Source organism: Camelus dromedarius, chromosome 14 (assembly GCF_036321535.1).
Source record: "Camelus dromedarius isolate mCamDro1 chromosome 14, mCamDro1.pat, whole genome shotgun sequence".
NCBI lineage: Eukaryota > Metazoa > Chordata > Mammalia > Artiodactyla > Camelidae > Camelus > Camelus dromedarius.
The window spans coordinates 33,056,959-33,082,684 of NC_087449.1; the positions used below are offsets into that span (position 1 = coordinate 33,056,959).

Sequence of the window (25,726 nt, forward strand, 5' to 3'; positions counted from 1 at the left end):
AACGCAAATCAAAACCACAATGAACTATCACTTCACACCTGTTAGAATGGCTATTACCAAGATAGCAAAAAATAATAAGTGCTGACAAGGATGTGGGAAGCCTCATACACTGTGGATGGGAATGTAAACTGGTGTAGCCACTATGGAAAATAGTATGGAGACTCCTAAAAACTTAAGACTAGAACTACCATATAATCTAACTATCTTACTTCTGAGGCATTTATCCAAAGAACACAAAAACACTAATTCAAAAAGTAGGGAGCAGGGGGATAGCTTAAATAGCAGAGCACGTGCTCAGCATGCGTGAGGTCCTGGGTTCAATCCTCTAAAAACAAATAAATAAATAAACCTAATTACCTCTCCTCCTCCTCCAAAAAAATAAGAGAAGCTCAAAAGATATATGCACCCCTACGGTCACTGCAGCATTGCTTACATATAGATACAGCCAAGATATAGAAACAACCTAAGTGTCCATTAGTAGATGACTGGATATAGAAGATGTGGAAAATATATTCAATGGAATATTACTCAGCCATAAAAGACAAAATCTTAGCATTTTTGATGACATAGATGGACCTTGAGGGTGTTATGCTAAGTGAAATAAGTCACACAGAACAAATATCATATGATTTTACTCTTATGTGGAATATAAAAAAATAAACAAAATAAATGAAATACTAAACCACATAAAAATAAACATGTAGATACAAAGAACAAAGTATTAGTTATCAGAGAGGAAGAAGTCACAGGGAGGGCAAAATGGGTAAAGGGGATCAACTGTATGGTGACAGAAGGAAAGTAAATATTAGGTGGTAGGCATACTGTAGGGTATATAGAAGCAGAAATATAATGTTGTACACCAGTATTTTGTAACAACTGTATATGCAATGTAACCTTAAAAAATTGTATTAAAAAAGGTTGGGGAAAAAAAGTAAATATAATGGACACATGAAACTGATATGTTATAAATCAATGTTACCTCAAATCAGTAGAAGAAAATAAACAAAACAAGTTGGTTCTTTGAAAAGATCAATAAAAAACAGTAAGTCTCTAGCCAGGCTAACTTAAATAAAGACAAATTACTAATATCAGAAATGAGAAAGGGGACATCACTATAGATCTCATGGACATTAAAAGGATAAGAAAGGAATAATATGAACAACTCTATGCCAATAAGTATGATAACCTAAATGAAATGGACCAAATCCTTGAAAGACACATTCCACCAAAACTCACACAAAATAGACAATGTGAATAGGCCCACAGCTATAGAAGAAATGTATTCAATAATTAATAACCTCTAAAACAAAGAATCAGGCCCAGATGGGTTCACTGAGGAATTCTACTAAACGTTTAAGGAAGAAATTATACCAGTTCTCTATAATTTCTTTCAGAGGATAGAAGTATAGGGAATACTTCCTAAGTCATTCTTTGAGGCCAGCATTACCTTAACACCAAAACCACAGAGACATTACAAAAGAAAACTATAGACAATAGCTCTCAAGAACATAGATGCAAAAATCCTCAACAAAATATTAGCAAACCAAATCTAACAATGTATTTAAAAAGTACATGTATATCCTATTTAGCATGAATAACAAAAAGATTTAAAAACTTTTTTCTATGTAGAAAAACTAGGTAAAAGATTGACAAAAAAACGAAAGATATGAACAACATTATAAACCAACTAGATCTAACAGAACCCTACAAAACAACTCTCCCAATAATGGCAGAATACACATTATTCTCAAGTGCACATGATACATTCTCCAGAAAAGAGCATATATCTGGCAACAAAACAAATCTCAGTAAATTTTAAAAAACTGAAATAAAACAAAGTATGTTCTCCAACTATAATAAAATAAAAATAAAAATCAATAACAAAGATATCTGGGGAATTCACAAGCTGATGAAAATTAAACAGTATATTCCTAAAAAAAAAAAAAAAAAAAAGGATCAAAGGAGAAACCAAAGAAGAAATAAGAAAATAACTTGCAATGAATGAAAAATAGGGGGGGAGGGTATGGCTCAAGTGGTAGAGCACATGCTCAGCATATACATGGTGCTGGGTTCAATCCCCAGGACCTCCTCTAAAAATAAACAAACGAGATGAATGAAAAATAAAGACAACACACAAAAAACTTACGGGACACAGATAAAGCAGTGCTTCAAGGAAATTTATAGCTTTAATTCATAATTTTAAAAAGAAGTTCTTAAATCAATAACCTAAACTTCTACCTTAAAACACAGGAAAAAGAAAAGCAAACTAAACATAAAATGAGCAGGAGGAAGGAAATAATAAAGATTAGAGTGGAATTAATGGAGGACAGAAAAGACAATAAAGTTTAAAAAAAAACCAATGAAATCAAAAGCTAGTTCTTTGAAAAGATCAACAAAATTGACAAACCTTTAGCTCAACTGACCAAAAAAACAAAACAAAACAAATCTCAAATTTCTAAAATGAGAAATGAAAAAAGGAACAGAACAATGACCTAGCAGAAATAAAACGGATTATAAAGGAATATCATGAACAAATTATATGCCAATAAATAAGATAACTTAAATGAAACAGACAAGTTCACAGAATAACACAAACTACCAAAATTACTCAAGAAACAGATAATATGAATCGACCTATAAGTAAATAGGTTGAATTTGTCCTAAAAATATTACCCAAAGAGGCCAAGAAGGCTTCACTGGTGAATTCTACCAAACATTTAAAGAATACATATCAATTATTTACAAACACTTTTTAAAAAAAGAAGAGGGGACACCTTCCAACTCCCTGAAGCCAGTCTTCCCTGATGCCAAAAATCCATATAAAGAAAGCACAAGAACACAAAGTTACAGAACAAAATATCTTTTAAAATTATGGATGCAAAAATCCTCATCAAATTACCAGCAAACTGAATCTAGTAACATACTCTTTTCCTGATAAAAACATTCAACAAACTAAATAGAAGGGAATTCCTGATAAAAACATTCAACAAACTAAATAGAAGGGAATCTCTTCAGCCTGTTAAGGGCAATTACAAAAAACCCAAGGCTAGCATCATTCTTTAATGGTAAAAGACTAGATGCTTTCCCCTTAAAATTAGGAAAAGACAAGGGTGTCTGCTTCAATATTTCTATTACACTGGAGGTTCTAGCCACGGAAGTTGGGGTAAAAATTAAATAAAAGACATCCAAATTGGAAAGGAAGAAGTAAAACTATCTCCATTTGAAGATGACATGATCTTGTGTATAAAAAAATTCTAAGAAATCCTCTAAACAACTATTAGGACTCATAAATGAATTCACCAAGTTTCCAGGGTGTATGATCAACATAAAAAAATCAACTGCATTTCTGTACACTAGAAATAATCAATCCAAAAATGAAATTAAGGAAGCAATTGCATCATAAGAGTAAAATACTTAGAAATAAACTTAACCGGAGTGTGATTTTTTAAATTTTTATTGAAGTGTAGTTGATTTACAATGTTAGTTTCAGGTATACAACCAACGTGTAATCTTATACCCATAAATTAGAAAACACTGTTGAAAGAAATTAAAGATCTATTTTAAGTACGTAGAAAGATCTCCCATGCTTATGTATTAAAGATTTCAGATTGTTAAAATGGCAAAACATTGGTGAAAATAATTAAAGATGATCTAAATAAATAGAAAAACGTCATAACCATGGATCAAAAAACTTAATACTGTTAAGATGGTAATATTCCCCAAAGTGATATACATATCTGATGCAATTCCTATTCAAATCCCAACTGGATTCTTTGCAGAAACTGACAAGCCGAATCTAAAATTTATATGGAAATATAAGGGGCCCAGAATAATCAAAACAAATTTGAAAAAGAAGAACAAAGTTGGAAGACTCACACTTTTCAATTTCAAAACTCACTACAAAGCAACAATAACCAAGACAGTGTGGTACTGACATAAGGATAGACATATAGGACCTTAGATTTGGCAATGGATTCTTAGATATGATACCATAAGCAACAAAAGAAAAGAGAGATAAACTGACTTCATCAAAAAAACTTTTGTGAGTCAAAGGACATTATCAACAAAGTGAAAAGACAATCTACAGAATGGAAGAAAGTAATACAAGGGACTTATATCTAGAATACATAAAGAACTCTTAAATGCAATAATAAAAGACAAGTAACCTAATAAGAAATAGGCAAAAGACCTGAATAGAGACTTCTCCAAAGAGGATAAACAAATGACCATCAAGGACATGCAAAGATGCTCACCATCATTAATCACTAGGGAAATGCAAATCAAAATCACATCAGATACCACTTCACATCCACCAGGATGGATATAATCAAAAAGTCAGATAATAACAAGTTTTGGTGAGGATGTGGAGAAATTGGAACATTGCTGATGGGAATGTAAAATAGTGCAGCCACTTTGGAAAAGAGTTTGGAAATTCCTCAAAAAGTTAAACATAGAACTACCATTTGACCCAGCAATTCCACTCCTGGATATACACTCTAGAGAAATAAAAACATATATCTACACAGAAATGTGTACATGAATGTTTATAGTAGCATTATCCATAATAGCCGAAATATAGAAACAACTGATAAATGAATAAAAGGTGGCATATCAATACAAAGGAACACTATGCAGCCATAAAAATAAAGTAGTAACTGATGCTGCAACATGGATGAACCTTGACAATATCATGCTGAGTGAAAGCCAGACACAAAAGGCCACATATTGCATGATTCCATTTATATTAAACATTTAGAAAAGGCAAACCCACAGAGGTAGAAAGTAGATTAGTGATTGCTTAGAGTTAAGGGGTTGGGTAAGGGAGTTTCTTTTTGAGGTGATGAAAATGTTCTAAAATTAACTGCTGCACAAATCTGTGAATATACTAAAAAAATAATTGAACTGTATACTTCAAATGGATAAATTATACGGTATGTGAATCTATCTCAATAATTTATTACTAAAATTTTTAATTAACAAGAAAACTAACAACAAATTAAACATAGCTCTTTGAAAGCCCCACTACAATGGCAGGTAAAGGAAAAAAATTTTAAGGCTCATATTCACCATGAAAAGATAAAGATGAGACTACAGCAACAGCATTTCAGAAGGTAGAGTGCAGATGAGTGGTAACTTGACTTACTACCTCTACCACCATCACTCTGCTAAGCCAACAGCAGGGTAAGCCTAGAAGCAAAACAATTTTCATCAAGGGATCTCAGAATGATTCTGAGAACCAGCCTCAACACAAAATAAAACTTCTCACCAGTTGTTGTGAGGAGCAAAACAGGAATGATATGTGAAAGTGCTTTTTAAATAGTAAAGTGCTATAAGAGTACACTATAAAAGAGCCTTATCATTACCTTGCAAAGTCATCACCCCAACGAATTGATCAGCTAATTCCTGAGGGAAACTCCAATGCTCCGGAAGGCAAAGCGTTCCATCAGATCTTTTAGAACACAGTTTCTCCAGGTTAACTACCAAGACATTCAGGCAGATGTTGACCAAAGTGTAGGGAGATGACTCCTCCTAGCAAACAAATCCCCAAACAAAATTGTTAGAATACATCTATAAAAATTCAACATAAAAGTGGTCATGCCTACATCATACTTAATATCTGAAAATATATTCTCCTTACTCTAATGATTTACATGTAATGAAACCATCTTGTTCAAATAGTTAACTGTATGGAAGATTTTATCTGATGTAGCTTCTGTTGTATCTTTTTTTATTGTTTTTTTTTAATTTTTTACAATGTTGTGTTAGTCTCTGCTGTACAGCATAGTGATTCAGTTATACACACATATATATATTCTTTTCCATTATAGGTTACTACAAGATATTGAATATAGTTCCCTGTGCTATACAGTAGGACCTTGTTGTCTGTTTATCTATTTTATATATAGTAGTTAGTATCTGCAAATCCCAAACTCCCAATTTATCCCTCCCATCACTTTTCCTCCTGGTAACAAGTTTGTTTTCTATGTCTGTGAGTCTGTTTCTATTTTGTATATAAATTCATTTATGTTGTTTTTTAAGATTCCACATATAAGTGATATCATATGGTATATGCCTTTCTCTTTCTGGCATACTTCACTTAGTATGGTAATCTCTAGGTCTATTCTGTTGTATCTTTTAAAAAATTAAATTCTCTCAATCCTTCACTTATCTCCCGTTCTACGCCAGTCACTGAAAATACAGGGATGAATAAAATACAGTTTCAATCCTTTTGAAGCTAACAGTTTAGTAGGGAATACATCCAATAAATCAGACAATTTCAGAGGACTAATCAAGCAGAAATCACATAGTCATTCACTCAACAAATATTTATTCAGTGATTACTACTCTTACCCTCAAAAGTGTTCATAAGGTAAAAGGTTGTTACACCCAGGGGGTGTAGAAGAGTACAAACTGACAAAGGTGAGACTATGGAGGCATATGGTCCCTTTCTCCTCTAAGAGGCTGGCACCTGTTCATTCAACAAATATTTGAAAGGCATGGCACTCAGACATTAATAAAGTGATAAGCCAGAGATTGCTATCTTTGTCAAAGGTTCCAACATGTAATAATTCGTTGATCATACCACTTTTAACAAATTAAATTTCCCTCCATGGTCCAAAGTATAAATTACTCCTTTACAAATACTCTCAACTTCTTGTTCCCTCCACCATTACACTCCAGAAATTCTCCTGGAACAATTTCACTATTCACCTTTTTTATGGCAATACCCAGCAGCTAATCATCTATGCAGATGGCAAGATTCACACAACATAGTATGTCATGGCAAATTCATAATCATTAACTTCAAATGAGCCCTCAGAAGCTGGAAATCCTTCAAGGTCTCTCTAGACAGGGCACTCTCCTACCAGGAGGCAAGAATTATTTCATGTCTTCTACTTGTTCCTCAAACCCATTTCACGCTGATATCAGAATCTGACTCCACTGAGAAAAATGAAGCCACCTCATCATCAAATTTAGTTGGAAACTTTCCTTGTTCTCCTCTTATATGGAAAACATGTACCTCCTTGCAAAGACCAATGCTTCCACATGTGCTGGCTGGATTTCATCCCTCTTGCCTTGGCCCCTCCTGTTATTCTTCATTTATGTACATCTTCAAACTCTTTCTCAAATAGACCATTCTTAACATACAATGCATGCTCTATTATTGCCTTAAAAAAAGGTTCTGTTGACCCCCACATCCTCTTTAGTTAATCCTCTTCATAATCAAATTTCTTCAATAAGTTTAAATGCTGTAATCACTTTCCTCCTATTCATTTTTATTTTTCTTTTAAATGCAGTATGACTTACATACAGAAAAAAAATTACTTTTTGGTATATAGTTAGTTCAGCAAGTTTTGACAGATACGTACAGTTGTGTACTATCACCATAATAAAGATGGAGAACAGTTCCATGACCCAAAATTCTCTAGAGTCCCTTTCTACACAATCCCTCCCACCAACCCCAAGCAACCATTTATCTGTGTTCTGCCTGCCAGGGTTCCGCCTTTCCCAAAATGTCATAAATAAAATCACAATAGGCCTTTTGAATCTGACTTCTTTCACTTCACATAATGCATTTGAGATTCATCTATGTTGTTGCATGTTTTTATAACCCATTCCTTTTTATTGCTGAGAAGAAATCCACTTCATGAATGTACCACAATTTCTTTATTCACCAACTGAAGGGCATCTGGATTATTTGAAGTTTTTGACAACTTCGAATATAGATGCTATAACTATTCATACAAGTTTTAGGTGAACATAGTTTTCATTTTTCTTGGTTAGTTACCTAAAAATGGGTTCCCTGGGTTCCTGAATTCCACAATTCCTACATGTTAAGTATGAATTTAACTGTACAAAAGAAAGTGCTACCCTATTCTTGCCACTCTGCATTCCCAAAAGAACATATGAGAGTTTCAATTGCTCCAAATTCCCACCATGTCAGAATTCACATCAGAAAAGAGCCAGGGGAGCAAGTAATGTTCCCTGAAACAGTCTCAGCAGACTTTTACTTGGGTCTCAAAACCTAGAATTGGTTTGGGAAAATTGAGACTATGCTTCCAGTGGGTAATTTCTATAGATCTATCTTCCAGGTCACTATTTCTTTATTCAGTGGCATTTAGTTTTTTATTGCCTAATTGTGTACTGCTTTTTTTCATTTTTTATTTCATCTTTCATTTTAATAAATTTTAAATACTTATTTTAGAGTATTTCAGTAATATCATTTTCTGAAGCCTCTGGGAATCAAGTTCTCTTAGTTATTTGATTTCACTGATTCTTAATCATGGAGGCTCATTTTTTATAATTTAAGATTGTGAGCTAATCTTTAGTGGGATTTTATTGCAGATTCCTGTGGGGCTTGAGTAGAAGATATGTCACATTAGAGAGAGAATGCGAAATGCTACTTAACCCAGGGGCATCACCAGGGACTATTTTAGTATTTCTCAGCTACACATTTCCTGGACCAAGTAAGAAATGTCAATTAAAACTCTGAATCTGTATGAGGACAGGCCTGTGATCGAGATATTTTTCTCACTCAAAATCCAAGCCAAAACTGACAACATTCCCTGTTTCCCTTAAGAAGATTTTTTTGTTTTAGATCTACCATTTCACTGAAGTCTGATCAGCCTTTGTTAGCCCATTGTGTGTGTGTGTGTGTGTGTGTGTGTGTATGTATATATATATATATATATATATATATATATATATATATATATATATATATATATATATTGTCTCCATTCAAACTTCCCATCTGGTTTTGGCAAAGGCCTAGTCTCTAATCTTTGGTTATTGACATTGGTAAATCTCAAAGCTTTAAGGCCTGCTTACAGTGTTGATTTCCAGCTTCTCTAAATTGGGTGGGGGTGCTGGGAGTTTTCCTTACTTTGCATTTGAAAATGTTTGTTACATTTTACCCAGAATATTTCATTTTAAGACTTTATAACATTATTTGCCATATTACTGGAGATGGTAGCCCCATTTAAAAAAATACTGTGAAGATTAAATCCACATAAAAGATATTTAGAACATGTGAAAAATATTTAAATAATAAAATATAAAATATAAATATTTTTTAAACATTCTTGTACTCACAGCTTAAATAGAATATACCAGTATTTTTGAAGTCCCTTATATACCCCTCCCTGATGCTATTTCCAATCCTTCCATCCAGAGGTAATCATTTTCCTGAATACTGTTTACTTCTGCATGTTTTTGAACTTTATTATAAATAGAATTATACTACAGTATTTCTGTTACTTGTTTTTGTTTTATAATTCAGTAATATCTCTTAGAGATCCATTTCCCATCAAAACCACTAATGACTATGCCTCTATAATATCTGACTACTGATTACATGATTCTAAATACTATTTATAAACCCAATGAATTCTAGATTACTAACTCCAGGTCAGATCTCTCTTTAAGCCACAGTGTTACACGCTCAGCTGCCTCCTTGATGTACCTACTTAATAACTGTGTCACAAATACTTCAAATTCACCAGGTACAGAATTGAACTTCCCCAGTCTTTCCCTGTTCAGTAAACAGCACCACATCTTTTCAGCTGCTGAATCTTCACTGACATTTCCTTTCATTGACATTTCCTTATCCTTAACACCCCACACAAAACACACATCCAATATATTAGCAAATCCTACTGACTCTACCTGTGTCAGACATCTTCCATTTGCTACCTACCTTCCACTCAGATTCACTCTTTAATCTTCTCCACCTTGCTCTCTACTTCTAAGGTCACTTGTGTGGGTCCTATGAATAGATTCCCTTGCCCTCTGACAACACAGAATTCTCAAAAAGTTGGAACATGTATCAGTTTCCTAGTGTTGCTATAACAAATTACTATAAAATTGGTGGCTAAAACAACAAATCTATTCTTTCACAGTTCTGGAGGACAGAAGTCCAAAAATCAAGGTGTGAGCAGGGCCATTCTCCCTCTGAAGGCTCTAGAGAAGAATTCTTACTTTATCAGCTTCTGCTGGCTGCTAGCTTTCCTTGGCTTGTGGCAGGATAACCCTAATCTTCACAGTGGCCTTCTTCCCTATATCTCTATGTCTCAAATCCCTTTACCTTATAAGGATGAGTACCACACCCACTGGATTTAGGGTTCACCCTAAAATTTAGGATGCGCCAGGTGATTTCATTAATATTCTCACCTTAATTACATTTACTTACATTGCAAACTAACTTACACTGCAGATTACAATTGCAAAGACCCTATCTTCCAAATAAGGTCAAATTCACAGGTTCCAATGGTCAAGACTTGGACATGTTATGGGGGCTACAACCATCTACAGATTATTTTCTGTTGAGTTCTTTCTCTTTTAAGATAATCTTGGGCTGACTATGTCCCCCTAATCACTCCTCTAAAATCAGTCCTCTCTCCTCACTAGTGACTAACTGCATTCTTCCAAAATTCTTATGTTGAAATCTAATTTCCAATTTGATAGTGTTTGAAGAGAGGAAACTTGGGAAGTGATTAGATCATGAGGGTGAAGCCCTAATGAATGGAATTAATGCTCCTATAAGAAACTCCAAAGAGCTCCCTCATCCCTTCTGCCATGTGAGAACACAGCAAAAAAGATATCCAGGAAGTGGGCTTTCACTAGACATCTGCCAGCACCTTGATCTTGGATTTCCTAGCTCCCAGAGTATGAGAAATGAATTTCTTACCTATAAGTCACCCAGTCTAAGTATTTTATACTTTAGTTATAGCAGCCCAAATGAACTAAGACACTCCTTCTGGGAGGTTCTCTGAGCCTCAGGGTGGCAATAGCTGCTGTTACTGAACAAGGAGTAGTATATTATTGTGGTTTTTCCATACCTCTCCCTTTATCTTTTAAAGCAGTCCCTTAACCAAATTTTCACTAAACTATCCCTGCTTTGAGTGTGTTATCTGTTTCCTGCTGAGAATATGACTTTTAAGCCTCCCAAATAAATATCTAGTCCACCCCTTCTTTCTAGCTCCACTACCAGTTACTAATCTAAGTCATTACCATATCTTACCTTGACTACTAAAAAATTCCAAATTAATTTCTCTACTTCCATGCCTAGTCCTTTTCCAATTCATCTCTACCCAGAGTTCAGATTCATCATCTCTAAAATAGAAACAATACTCTGTAGCTCTCCTAATTAACATATTTTAATGGGTACAAGGTAAAAAAAAAAAAAAAAACTATTTCCATATGCAACCAACAATTAATGGGAAATTACTTTAAAAAAATTTACAACAGCATTTTAAAAACCTCAAATATAAGCCATATTCAGGTAGACAATAAAAATCTAGACACTCAAACTAGCATCCATAAAGTTTAGCTTACAATAAAATATCAGACATGGTAAGAAGTAGGAAAGAAAAAAAGAAAGTCAGTAGAAACAGATCCAGAAATAACTGGAATGACACAATTAGCAGATAAGGACTTTAAAACAGATACTATAATTCATTACAAAGGAGAACATGAATATAATGAGGGAATAAATATGGAATCTCAACAGAGAAATGGAAGATCTGAAAAAGATCCAAATGGAACTTCCAAAATTGAAAAATGTATTATCAAATAAAAATAATACATTAAATTGTATTATCAACAGATTAGACACTATAAAATTAAATGTCAGTGAAGTTGAAGGTAGTGCAACAGAAACTATCTAAACAGAAACAGAAAAAGGCTAGGGAAAAAATGGAGAAGCACAGAGCCCCAAGGGGCCATCTTAGGCAGTTTAACACATATGTGCAATTGAAACTCCAGAAGGAAAAAAAAAGAAAGAAAAAAGAAAGAAAAGAAACTCCAGAAGAGATGAGACATTGGTGCACTGGGGAAGAAGAAACATTTTAAGTAGTAATGGTCAACAGGGACAATGTCCTATACTTGGGATCTGTGAAACTGTTTTATAGTTTAATATGTATTGAATGGCATAGCTAATTCACCAGGTACAAATCACTAAAACAAACTTAATATATTTTTTTAAAAAGTCAAAAAAATGTTCAAAATTCGATACAAAATATAAACCCACTTATCCTAGAAGCAAAACAGACCCAAAGCAAAATAAATAGAAGACACCACAACATGACAAACAGCTTGAGGTGGGAAGCCCCATAAAAAGACTGGCAGGACCCCCAGGCAGGGCTGCTGCTCTCCTCCCGGCACCGGCCAGTTCCCTGGCCCAGACGCTCTATCTCACTTTTTGCCTCTAAAGAGGCTAACTTACACCTAAAATTCTATTGGTTCCTTGAGCTCATTTTTGATTGGTTATTTCCTTCACTCCTGATAGGCTATTACTCTCACTTCTGATTGGTCCACTTCCCTAACTTCTGATTGGTCCATTTGTAGTACTTTATTTGCATGGAGTTCACTCCTGATTGGTTATGTCTCTCATGATTGGTTCTGTCTCTCACTCCTGATTGGTCTATTTCTACAAAGCTTGTTTCTTGTTGGTCAACTTCTGTTATACCTGATTTGCATATGATGTTGCAAAGTGTAAAACTGGCAGCCTATAAAAGGCCTGTGTAAACCTACAGACGGGGTTCAGAGCTTGGAGTGTTAACTCTTCTTGGCCAGGTGGCATAATAAACCTGAGTTCTCCAACTCTCCGAGTACTGCTTGGTCTCTCACCTAGACCCAGGCTGCTGTCACAACTGAGCTGTAACAATGAGCTGTAACACATTTTTCTGCTACAGGCTAAAAACCAATGATAAAGAGAAAAGTCTTAAGATGAAGGAGGGGAAGGGTAGGTGTATGTGGGCAGATTTTTTTTTTTAAAGTATGGCCACCGAATTTTCATCAGGATCAATGCTAGCCAGAAGACAATGAAATAACATTTTTAAAGTCCAGTAGGAAGAAAAACTAAGTGCAATGAAAATATTTTTCAAAAATAAAGGTGAAATAAAGATATTTTCAAACAAACAGAAGTAGAGAAAACTTGTCACTAGCAGATCTACACTATAAGTAAGGTTAAATGTTCTTTAAATTGAAGAAAAATGATACAAGATGGATATTTGGGATCTAGAAAAAAGGGAACAGTACTAGAAACAGAACACGTGGATAATTTTAAAACCTTTTTCTTATGTCCTAATTTCTTTAAGAAATAAATGATCAAAGCAAAAATAAAAGCTATACAGCACAACTTATAACAGAAGTAAAATGTATTATTTCATAGCACAAAGAACAGGAGAGGGGGAATGAAAGAATACTGTTGTAAGGTGAAGCAATATATTTAAAAGTAGGTAAGTCAAACACGTATATTTTTAAACAGAGCTATGGCTCTCAAACTTTTTGGTCTTAGGGCCCCTTTATACTCTTAAAAATTGGATTCTATCTATCAACATTTACAGCATTATAAGTTAAAACTGAGAAATCTTTAAAATATATGTTGATTTATTTAGAAATAATAGAAGTTAAAAAAATCACATTGACATGCAGAATTTTTTTAAAAACAGCTATATTTTCAGAACGAACTTTTAAAAGTTTAGTGACGACAGCAGCAGCTTTACATTTTTTGCAAACTTGGCTAACATGTGGCTTAAAGGAAGAGAATGGGGTCTTAGAGACCCCAGAGGTCCTGAGTCCACATTTTAAAAACTGCTATGTTTAACTGACCATTAATAACAATGGGAAAGAAAAGGAGAGAAACAGAACTAGTAAGTCAACATAAGATAAAATGAAACTTTAAAAATACTGGAAAGTCAGGTAAGAAAGAAACACAAAAACAAACACATAAAACAACAGAACACAAACAACACAGTAGACTTAAACACAACAATTTTGACAGTTTATTTCATTTAAAAGGCACATATTGTCAGACTGGATTTAAAAAAGCAAGCCTGCTGATTACAAGAAATGGGCTTTAAATATAAACAACACAGGGTTGTTAAAAACACTAATCAAAAGGGTACTGTAGTGACTATGTTAATGTCAGAAAAAGAAAGTTTCAAGGCAAATATTATCAGAAATCAAGACGGACATGTCATAATGAAGAGTCAATTTATCAAGAAGACCTAATTCCTAAATGTATATGCAGTTACTCACAGCTTCAAAATTCATAGAGCAAAAACTGAAAGAATAAAAAGAAAAATCCACCATCACAGTTGGAAATTAACACTCATCTCCAGTAACTGATAAAAACACACGGAAAATGAGTAACAATATAGATTAACATTATCAACTCAACTATAGATAAAATTCTTTTTAAGTGCACATGAACTTGCTCCAAGATACATCGTATCTGAGCCATAAAACAAACCTCAATAAATATAAATGGACTGAAATCATAGGGTTTGTTCTGATATAATATAATTGCATTAGAAGTCAATTAAACAAAAAGAGATGGGAAATATCCCCAATTATTTGGGAATTAGGCAGTACACTTCTAAATATCCCAAGCAAAGAAGAAATCATAAAGAAACTAGAAAATACTTTGAACAATACATCAAAATTTATGAGTGTTTCCCCCAAGAAAAAGATATAATTAAAACCTTCCCCCAAAGAAATTGAAGTCTCAGTGGCTTCACTGGTAAGTTCTATTAAACATCTGAGGAAGAAAGAATACTAATATAATATTCCACAAACTCAAAAAACTGAATAGGGAACACTTCCCAATTCATATGTTAAGGTCAACATTATCTAGATATTAAAACCAGATAAAATATTTGTAAAGAGTAATTCCCTCATAAATATGGATATAAAAATATTTTACAAAATATTAGCAATAGGATCCTTCAAAATATAAAAATACATCATGATCAAGTAATTTATTTCTAGAATGTAAAGTTAAATTCACAACCGATAAAATCCACATTAACAGAATAAAGAACAAAACATATGATCTTAATATATGCTGAAAAAGTATTTAACAAAATTCAACACACATTAAAGCTGCCTTTAATCACAGATAACACGATTGTAAAGAAAATCTTAAGAAATCTTAAAAAAAAAAAAAAAAAAGAACTAAAGAAAGTGGCTTTAACAAAGTTGTAGGATACAAGATCAATAAACTCCCCAAAAATGTATATGAAGTTTTAAAAGACATTTACAGTAGTATCAAAAATAGGGCTAATTTTTTTTCAAATATGTAAAAAACCTTTACTCCAAAAACTACAAAACACTGCTGAATAAAATTTAAAACAAATACATAAAAGAGGAAATGTACTCACGCATTGTCTAATTTTTTAATTAATTAAAAATAAAATCTTGACCAAAAAAACAGGTGTACACAGTACAATATGGAACAAGACAAAATAGATTGGCCTAATCATTTTTTTTAACGAAAACCTTGTTTCAGTTCCAGTCAGCGGCAACAAAAAATGTGTCTGACACGCTGCGCTAGTACATACTTTAAAAATCCAGCTTTTCCATCAGTTATAAACAAATTTACAAATTATTTACGCAGCTTTTAAAAGTGAGCCCAAAGAGTCTACAGGAATACAGGCTAGATTTTTACAGAGCACAAAAGCCAACACGGGGTTAGTATGTAAACTACAATCTCAATCAGAATATTTCCTTCCCTCCGTACTAATTTTGGGTTGAGCCTTCCCTGGATTTTGAGTTCTAAGAGGGGTGGCCTTGGGGGCGTTGTAGAATATGGAATCTGACATCAGAACAACTGATGTCAAGTTCATGAGCAAATCTACTGACTTGCAGCGTTCTCAGCTTCCCTACAATCAAGTAAAATGGAGACTATCAATGCCTACAACAAAAAGAGAATACTTTAGAAATGCGATACTTGACACAGTAGGCGGCCAGACACTCTTTTGGTTTGCATTTTGCTCACTGTTTAGTTTAACAGGGATTCTGAGGAGGGCAACGAACACGTGGAATTTCAGTCTTTGGGGTCCCAGTTCCCTCAGCCGGGCTCAGGAGGTCTTCCTGTGAAGATCCCGGGCCAAGAGGTCATTGCCTCTGGGGAGCAACACGTCCCCAACGCAAGTAGGGGAACGGTCGAGGTTTAAGGCTTTTGGGTTCTTTATGACAAGGGGCTCCACAGTCTACTACGGGCCAGGCCTAATACCACGCCTAGCACTTACGTCTAAACTTAACACCACCCTGCAAAACAGATGCCGCCCTCAGCAAGCACAGGTGAGAACCCGAGACCTGAGGAAGGGACTCACCCAAGGTCACGCGGGAGTCGGAACTCTACGCTCGCCGCGCCTCCCCTCAGCTGCCCAAGGTCAGCGTGCTCGGCCCAGACGCTGGGACGCCCCGGGCGTAAAACTCCCCAGCACACACTTCCCCGGCGACGACAGGAGCCTGCCAGGGCCTCAGCCTCTTCAGATTTTTACCCCCGCGTCAGCCAAACGAACCGAGTGCCTCCGCACAGTCCCCAACGACTCGCAGTGCTCGCCGGGGACAGGGTGTCCCGCCGAGGCTCGCGTCCCCGACCCCTCCCGGGTGCTCACCTGCACGACGCCGCAGCCCAGGACATCTTTCTGAGCGTCGGGTGGGACGATGGTGCGGGGCGAAAGGCCCGGGTGCAAGAAGTGAACCATGGCGAACCCGGCCGGAGAGGCGTCGAGAAGAGAGTGGCCGTCGAGCGGGAGCCCAGATCCCGCGAGAGGTGGATTCGACCCGCGTCTGGAGGCAACAGAGCAGCGCCGGCTCGGAGGGCCCCGCAAGCAGCACTCGCACCGCTCCCTCAGCGATGCAAGGCTTTTGAAACGCCCGGCGTGGCGACGCGCCCTCCCGCGCCGCAGCCTCGCCCCTCGCCGGCGGATGCCCGCCCGCCACAGACCCCGCCCCCAGGACGGTCCCTCCCCACCCCCACCGGGCCTACCACTACTCCACCCCAGAAGGGCCCAACCGTCCTCCTCCGGCCACCTTAACGCCCCAGGGATCAACCTTACGCCTGCCCAACCACACACCCAACTCTTACTTAGCTCTCTGAGACCAGCTTCCCTCAAACCCACACCTTAATACCACGTTCCGGTCACTCCTCAAAGGCATGACCACAGACAAGCTCTACGGAGATGGGAAACAGAATATGGTGGTCCTTCAGTGTCCCCAGGGGCATTGGTTTCAGGATTCCTCCATACCAAAATCCCCCGAAACTGAAGGACCATATAAAAAAGGGTGTAATAGATAAACAACAAGGGCCTACTGGACAGTACAGAGTACTACATTCAATGTCTTGTAATAACCTATAATGGAAAAGAATATGTATAACTGAATCACTTTTCTGTACACCTGAAACATTGTAAGTAAACTATAGTTCAGTTTTTAAAAACAAGTGGGAGGGTATAGCTCAGTGGTAGAATGCAGTGCTTAGCAAGTGCAAGGTCCTGGGTTCAATCCCTGGTACCTTCATTAAAAAAATAATGATAATTACGGGGGGAGGGTCAGCTGCAGAGCTCGCGCTTAGCATGCGATAAATGAGCCCAGTTACCCCAGCACCCCCACAAAAAAAAGATTTAAAATAATAATAAATTAATAAGTAAACCTAATTGCCCCCCAAATTTTTTAAATTACAAAAATAAATAAAATGGTATAGCATTTGCATATAAGAATTTGCAATTCTTCAACTATGCTTTAAATCACCTGTAGACTTCTTATACTACCCAGTACAATGTAAATGCTATGCAAATAGTTGCTGATGCTGCAAATTCAAGTTTTCCCTTTTGAAACTTTCTGGAATTTTTTTTCTGAATATTTCCCACAGAGGTTGAATCCTCTATGGAATCCAGGGATGTAGAACCCATGGATACAGAGGGCTGATTGTGTACATTTTAATACTTAAAAATATATATATATATATATAAAATAAATACATATAAATATATATATTTAAAGACCTTGCTCCCAGTCATCTGGCAGCAGCATCTTTCTTATATCTGGCCTCTCAGTTTCAACTTCTACTGACCTCAGATGAATCAAATATCAAAACCACTTCTGACCATCTAAGTACACAAAATGAACTGTTCAGCTTTCTTGTGACCTATAAAGGACCAAGAAGACCCTTAAAAACTGCTCCAAGAAGGAAACCCTGAGAAAGCAGTAAGTTAATACACTTTATCTAATTTAAGAGAAAATATCTCTTGGAAAAGGATAGTTATTAAGAGTACAAGCCTTGGAGGTGGATTGCCCGCTCAGCCATCTACTAACTTGTGAACCTTGGTTAAGTTAATTTCTCTGAAGCTCAACTTCCCCATTGGTAAAATGGGATGAGAATGCATTATCTCACAGGGTTAATGTAAGTATTAAATAAGATAATGTAAAGCACATGACAATGCTTGACACTAAGTCCTTGATAAGTGGATTCAAATGTTAAAATTATTTTTCAAGTACAAATAACTGCAAAATGCTTTCCTTTCATATTTATTATTTAATCCTCATAACAAATAGATATCCCAGCCCTTAAGTATCTCCATTTTATCTATAGAGAAACTGAACACCTGAGAGGTTGAACAGACAAGTTTAATTTACCCACCTGACAAATGGATAACTTGGGAGTTAAAATCGAGTTTTCTCAGTCCAAATCTAATCAATGTTCTTTTTTTTTGTTTGTTTTTTCTGAGTGGACTGTTTTCATAACTTCTATCCTCAAATCTCCAACACCTTTTCCCCCAACCTTCAGCTTCCTCTTTCACTGAAAAAAGGAAAAGGATCAAAAGATCATTCCAAGCTCCCATCATCTCATGTACACACCGATCTGTGCAGGCTGTCTTTGCATCCCCTCCTTTTACTATGAACTATTTATACACTATCTAGGGCCATCTCTGGATTTATACAATGGATCTCATCCCTTCATGCTTATTCAAAGACCATCTAGCAATCCTTTCTGAGTTATCATTTTTCCCCTCTTTCTAGGATCATTGCCACCAGCATGTAAACAAGCTGATGCTTTTCCCATAATTAAAAACAAAACAAAACAAACCCACTTCTTTTGACCTAATTTCTCTCTTCAGGTGTTACTCTCATATCTCTTCTACCCTTTATAGCAAAACTTCCCCAGAGTGTGATCTGTACTTGCCATCTCCAGTTTTGCTCTTAGCATTTTCTTTCACCCCTACTACTCCACTAGACCATTTTTGTCGACTTCCAAGTTACTAAATTCAGTTGTAACTTCTCATTCCTCATCTTATTTGTTCAGCAGCATTTTACCCAAGTGACCATTTCTTATTCCCTAAAATGCTTCTTCATCTGGCTTCCAGGAGGCATCTTCTCCTCCTCCTCTCCCATGCCTTCCTCTTTCCTCTTTCTTTCTCTTCTCCTCCTACCTCATTGGCTGCTCCTTCTCAACACCCAGAGTTCTAAATCTTTGGGTACCCCAAGACTCAGTACTTGTATACCTTTTCTCTACCCATTCTGTCTCACTTGTGGTGATTTTATCTAGTTCTACAACTTTAAAAGCAATCTATGTGCTGATATATCCCTGTTTTATATGTCTAACCTACACCTTGCTTTTGAACTTCAAAGTCATACAGCCAGCTGTCTATTCAGCATATCCACCTGGTTATCCGAATGGCCTTAATGTGTCCACAAGTAAACTCCTGATGTCCTCCCCCTACCCTGCTTTTCCTGCCAGTCTTCCCTATTTCAGTATATGGCAACTGCTTCCTTTCAGTTACTTGTGACAAAAACCTTGGAAATAAATTTTAACTCCTTTATTATTCTTATATCCCATATCCTATCTGTTAGGAAATCCCATTGACTCTGTCTTCAAAATATATCCAGAGACTGTCTATGTCTTTATCTCTTCCATCTGCTACCCTGGTCCCAGCCCCTGTTCATGACCCACTTGGATTCTTACAATATCCTCCTATCTGGTTTCCCAGCTTCCACCCTTGCTCCATTAAAATCTATTCTTAAACAAGTATGTCATTCTTTTGCCCTAAACCCTCCAATACTTCCCATCTCAGGTACAATTTTAAAATTCTTAAGGATGGTGCTCTACAGGGTTCTGCATAATTTGTTCTCTCCACATCCTGCTCTCATCTAATCTATCACTCTCTCCTTTGCTTATTTTAATTTAGTTCAGCAGTGCTGGACTCCTTGCTGTCCTCATGGATGGCTCTCTTACTTCAAGTTTTTGCTCAAAAGTTGCCTTATCAATAAGGAATTCCCTATCTAGGATATATTAAATAGCAATCTCACCACCATCACCATACCCTCCCCATACTTGTCCCTTTTGTTCTGCTTTCACAACACTATTTGTCATGGTATATATTTGTTTCTGTTTATTTTCTGCTCCCTTCCACCAGGGGAAAAAAAAAAAAAAAGCCACACAAGGGCAAGGACTTTGTTATCCCCAGGTCTAAAACCGTGCCTAATTTATAGAAGGTGGTCAATAATACTTGTTTAAAAAATACATGAAATAGCTACCTGGAAAAAATGAATTATAGCTGTAGAAGGAAGTTTGTCTCCAAAATCATAGGCAAGGTTGCAACTATTGAGGGAGGGGCAAGTTCCTCCTCTAATCTTCTCTGTGCCCATCCCCTACCTATTCTTTCAGTTTCCTGTTTAACAGTCTCTGAGAATTTAGTCCATGCTCCTAGTGGATCTGTTACCAGACTCATCCCTTCCAATCCTTTGCCCACTTACAATGAGTGCTCTGCCTAAAATACAAATCTGATCATGTTTCTCCCCAGTTCAAGACATTTCCATGGCTCTCCATTGTCCAGAATAAAATCCAAACTCAGGATGGTTTTAGATGGTCCTTCATATATATGGCTCCTGGTTGCATTTTTAGTTTAAACCATCAGTATTCTCATTATAACCTTTCCTTTGGCCATTATGCACTGAAATTTTTTCATTTCTAGAAATGCAGTTTTGCACATTCATTGTTGTCCACATTAGCGCCCCCTACTAAGTAATTCCTGCAGATCCTATAGCTCTCACTTAGTTGTCACTTCCTTTAGAAAGCCTTCACTGATATGCACCCTGTTCCTGTCAACTCTGAAGAAAAGGTAGGGAAAGGATAGTGCAGATACAGATAAATGGGAAAATTTAAAGAAGTTAAACTTCTGAAATGAAATTAGAAAACTCTAGTCAAGATTTCTTTGAATCACGGTTGAATTTAAGACCTTTGCAAAATTTCTTTAGCTTTGTTGCCATGAAGAGTGGGGAAATGATCATGAGCTCTGATGTCAAAACATCTTGAATTCAAATTCCAACTCCACCTTACCTTTGTTTTTATTTTTGTGTTTTTTTGAGGGGTGGGTAATTAGGTTTATTTATTTGTTTTAATGGAAGTACTGGCGATTGAACCCAGGACCTCATACATGCTTGAGCATGCACTCTACCACTGAGCTGTACCCTCCCCCTCAAACCTTCAGTTTCCTCTTCTGGAAAATGAAATAAAGAATAAAATCAAACTTAACAGAATTTTAAAAACTAAGAAATTATCTTATACCCCATGTTATTTTCGTCTTCTCAAATAAACAGGATGCTAAGGGAAAGGGTCATTTGATGCTCTGTGACTTTGAGCAAATCTTTGTCTCTTTCTGGGCATCAAAAACATAAAGGCTAGCTATTAAGTCTTTGTCTTACCTATGTCTGTAGCTTTGGTTTACTTCTATTGTAGCGATCAGCAGTAAAACCTGGAAAGAGCCTGCCTGGGAAATAAAGACAGGAACTGGAACCACAGAGGAGTACAAACTGTCAACAGCCCTAAAGACAAGCTTGCATCTATTTAGGGAGGGGCAGCCTGGAGTTCAGAGATCTCCCTCTTGACTAGTCCCCCTCTTTACTAACTTAATTGTTAAAAAGTAACACACTGAAGTAGTGAACTTAAATAAAGAGAAACCAGTCCTGGAGAACCAAATTAACTAAGGAAACAGTTCTCTAAGGCTAACCCATAGACTCTGGCTGTCCTAATTTATCACATGTAGACAGAAAAATGAGTAAAATAAGGACAAGTGATACACATAAGCCTATATGCATCCATTTAAAGTACTGTCCTTTTTTTTCTTAAAAGTTTTTAAAAAGTTTTTTATTGAAGTATAGTTAATTTACAATGTTGTGCTAGTTTCAGGTATACCGCAGTGATTCAGTTATATACACTTTTTCAGATTATTTTCCATTATAGTTTATTACAAGATATTGAATATACTGTTCAAGGTACTGTTCTTTATTCTGACATTATGTCTTCCTATTTATTGGTGTTAACTTTTTTTTTTAATGAATTTACTGTGAACCCTGTTGAGAGGAAAAACTCCTTTACAAATTTAGGTTCAACTGGTAAGGATGGAGGGGGAATTCTGAATTAAATGACAACAGATAAACAGGAGAAAATTTTATTACACATATGGGAATACCTGATATAGAGAGTAACTCCCAGGGTAGCTACAGATTGAGATTTACACACTGGCTTATTAAGATGGAATCGGTGGGGAGTGGTTTAGAACTTCAAAGAATGGAAGGTTCCGGTGAGTGTTATTGGTACAATTGTTTGGAAATGTCTTGGTGCCCAAGGTCAGTGGCCTGACTGAAGACCTCCCTGGAGATGGGGCTGTGGCAGCTGACTCTTAAAGCTTTGCACTAGTCAGATAAGTCATGTTTAGATGTTTTCACATTGAAGTCATTTCTGTATCAGTTTGTTGATTGTTGGTTTCTTTAGCTTCATTATTTGGGGGAGGAAATTTTCTTCCCAAATTTGTAAAATCTTATGTTTTATTGTAAGAAGCCACTACAATAATGAGACTGAGGGTCAAAGAGGTTGAAAGTAAACTTGGAAAGGTGTCAATGGGCTCCTTTCTCTGAGACAGGCCAAAAGGATGCATGGGAATGGCCTTAATGGTTCAATTGGATTTGAGATTTTCCTTAATAGTTGTTTTTCCCATTTATAGCACAGTGATTAAAAGCATAGATTTCAAAGCCTGACAGACTTAAGTCTATGTGTGACTCTGAAACCTAATAATTTATGACCTTGGCAAAGTTATTTAATACCACACAATTTCCTTATCCCTAAAATGTAATACTTATCTTCTTTACAAGGCTGTTACATGGCTCAACTGGGAATAAAAAAAAAAGTTAAAAAGTGTTTAGCACAGTGCTTACCTCCGTATATTTTCTGACTACATTGGAATTCTGTCAGTCATTGAAATTTAGTGACTAACTAGTGGTATTTGAAAGTATAGACCCCTTACAATAGAACTTGGCACACAGTGATAATTTATTGACCCCCAAATCCTAAACTATAGTTGATCTGTTCCTATAGGTCTTTAATGAAAAAGAAGACTCTTAAGTCCACTGCTACTATCCACAAACAATAATGTGGTTTATTTCACGAACCAGTTTTCAGAGAACTTTTGATTATGAGACAGGAGTGAAGGAGGCAGAGCACAACCACTGACAGAATGACATAGCCATTGAGGATATGACAAAAACTGGAACCAGTGAAGCCCAAGATAGCAGAAGATTCCACTTCCAGTTGACCTTGAGCCTCACTATACACTCATTGTAATACATTAACATGCTAAATGGCACACCTGAAGGACCCATGACAGTTCAGATGCTGACCACAAAAGGCCAAACAGTGGGTGGTGGCTCAATTCCTGGAAATCTACTTTTGCTCTGCTTTGGCTCGCTCTTGAATTCTTTCTTGCAGGAAGCCAAGGACCCTCACTTGGCGGGGCACATCCCAGAGACTTGCCCACGACCTGGGGTGTGACCATCCTCTCGTGCCCCATTTTCCTGCAACAATTATAACTTTGTCTTTATATTCAAAGACATCATTACAGAGATTGTACAAAGCAGCAAAGTTTCTACAAAGAGTAGGGATGCTGGTATCAAAATAGTGTCTAGGTTTAATCTACAAATTCCTCTACTTACTGTCTGTGTAATTCAAGGGAAGTCATTTGACCTCATTACCATTCCCCTCATCTGTAAAATGGATAACTATCTTCCCTTTCAAGATATTTGAAGGTTAAATATAGTACTTGGCTCATTAGTCATAATATTTCCAGTTTTGAAGGGCTCTATTTAAGACTGAATTGATGAGAGCAAGAATTACGTAGAAAATATGTTTGGTAACTCCTTGATCTTCATGTTTAAATATGACAATCACATTCTAGATATGTCATTGAAAGTGGTTCCTTTTATAATGTGTATTGATGTAAACTGACAGGAGAGCTGAGGATTCTTGTTGTTCTTAGCTCTTATACTTACATCACAGTCTGGGAGAGACACTCTTAAGTGACAGTTCTTGACTTAGTCATTGCATGATGTTTTTACGCAGCTTACTGAATGCAGGGGAGTAAATTATCCATGTGCAACATTTGGCCCCTAGTGCCATTTCCCCAAACCTGATCCAAAGGCTGGCTTCTGGAAGCCAAGAGCTTGGTGTGGATACTCCCACCTGATGACTTTCTCTTTCATAGGCTGAATTTTCAGACTGCATTAGAATCTTACGTTATTAAAGACAAAAATGATTAATGTGAGCGCTCATGGTTTCTGCCATCCACCCACTCTTCTCAGTTTGAGGAGTTATGCAGTTACTCAGACGAGTTCATTGGACTCTTATGATGCAGATTAAGAACGGGCAATCACAGATGGAAAGATAATCAGAAGGAAAGGAAGACATTTAAATTTAGCCAAGAGAGCCTGGGTCAATCTACATAATAAAAACTGAGAAAGAGTGGGGGAGGGGGAAGAATGAAGAAAGGCTTAATTTTTCCTTTTTGAATTTTGGCTATAGACAACACAGCTCAACAACTTTTTGGTTAAATATTGCCCAAAGGTATTTATCTTCCTTAGTATGTATGGCCCATAGTATACCATGTTGGTATTGAGTGAATTCTTTGAGATACAATAAAAGGTTAAGAAAAGCTAATAATTATTATAAAAATTATAATAAAGCTACTTTTAATATCACCCTAATGCATCTAATCTCATGTTAGTGTATTAGTGAAGTATTTGTAGTTACCATTCATTAACAATTCTATAGCATCTAAACACTAATGCTGCCCCATACCATCTTCAGGGACAGTCAACCTCCACTCCTCTGACCATTTAGTGCACGTTCTTTTCTGTACCATTCATTTGATGCTTAATCACACACTGCCTGAGAGCTAAGCAATCTCATGCTATTATGGAATAATAGGGGGAGAGGGGACCCAAAGGACTGTAAATTTGGAAATACAAACTGTAGCGCAGAGTCTACCACTGACTTGCTATATGATTTGGGCAAGGCCATTTTATCTAAGACTTAGTTTCTTTAACTATACAATGAGGTTTCTGAAACTAAAGTCAGTAAGGATTCTTCCTGGCCATAGAGTTCTCATATTACACTTTATTTTTTTGGTAATCTCCCTCACTAAAAACACTCAAACAATATACATTATATCAGTTAACTATCTCAATAGTTGTGTGACTGAATGTTAACTCATATGTTACGTTCTCTAGGAAGTGTTCCTGGGCTGTTTGATGGCTGCCCAGTCCGGGTTACGTGCCTCTGTAACACGCACTGTGGACTGGTCTGTAATACAATGTTATATAATATTTATCTATTCAATATTTCTTCTTCTCCACAAAACTACAAGTTCCCTGAAGGATTTATGAATTATGTAAGTTCCAACATGTGAACAGTACCCAGCATAGGTATTTAATGAAATGGATGAATGGAGTTCCAGTTACTGCCAAAACTCCCAGAAATTTTTGCAATAAAACCACTGGCCTTTTTCAGAAAGCAACTGTTAAAAGTGGATGACTAAGGAATATGAATCTTGCATTAGTTTTAAATTTTACAGCAAATATCTAGAATCAAAGTAGACAAGACACA

The 25,726-nt window shown here is 36.4% G+C and overlaps 1 protein-coding gene across 1 annotated transcript in view; it reads right to left on the reverse strand.

Annotated features, from left to right (window-relative positions):
- ZYG11A (zyg-11 family member A, cell cycle regulator) overlaps nucleotides 1-16,673 on the reverse strand; it is a 55,227-nt gene extending 38,554 nt beyond the window's left edge. Inside the window, exons 1-2 of the mRNA XM_031465146.2 lie at nucleotides 16,410-16,673; nucleotides 5,364-5,529 (exon numbers count right to left, since the gene is read on the reverse strand). Of these exons, the coding sequence (XP_031321006.2) occupies nucleotides 5,364-5,529; nucleotides 16,410-16,499 (256 nt within the window). The 5' untranslated portion in view covers nucleotides 16,500-16,673. The remainder of the gene's footprint in view (nucleotides 1-5,363; nucleotides 5,530-16,409) is intronic.
- Between the last annotated feature and the right edge of the window lie 9,053 nt (nucleotides 16,674-25,726).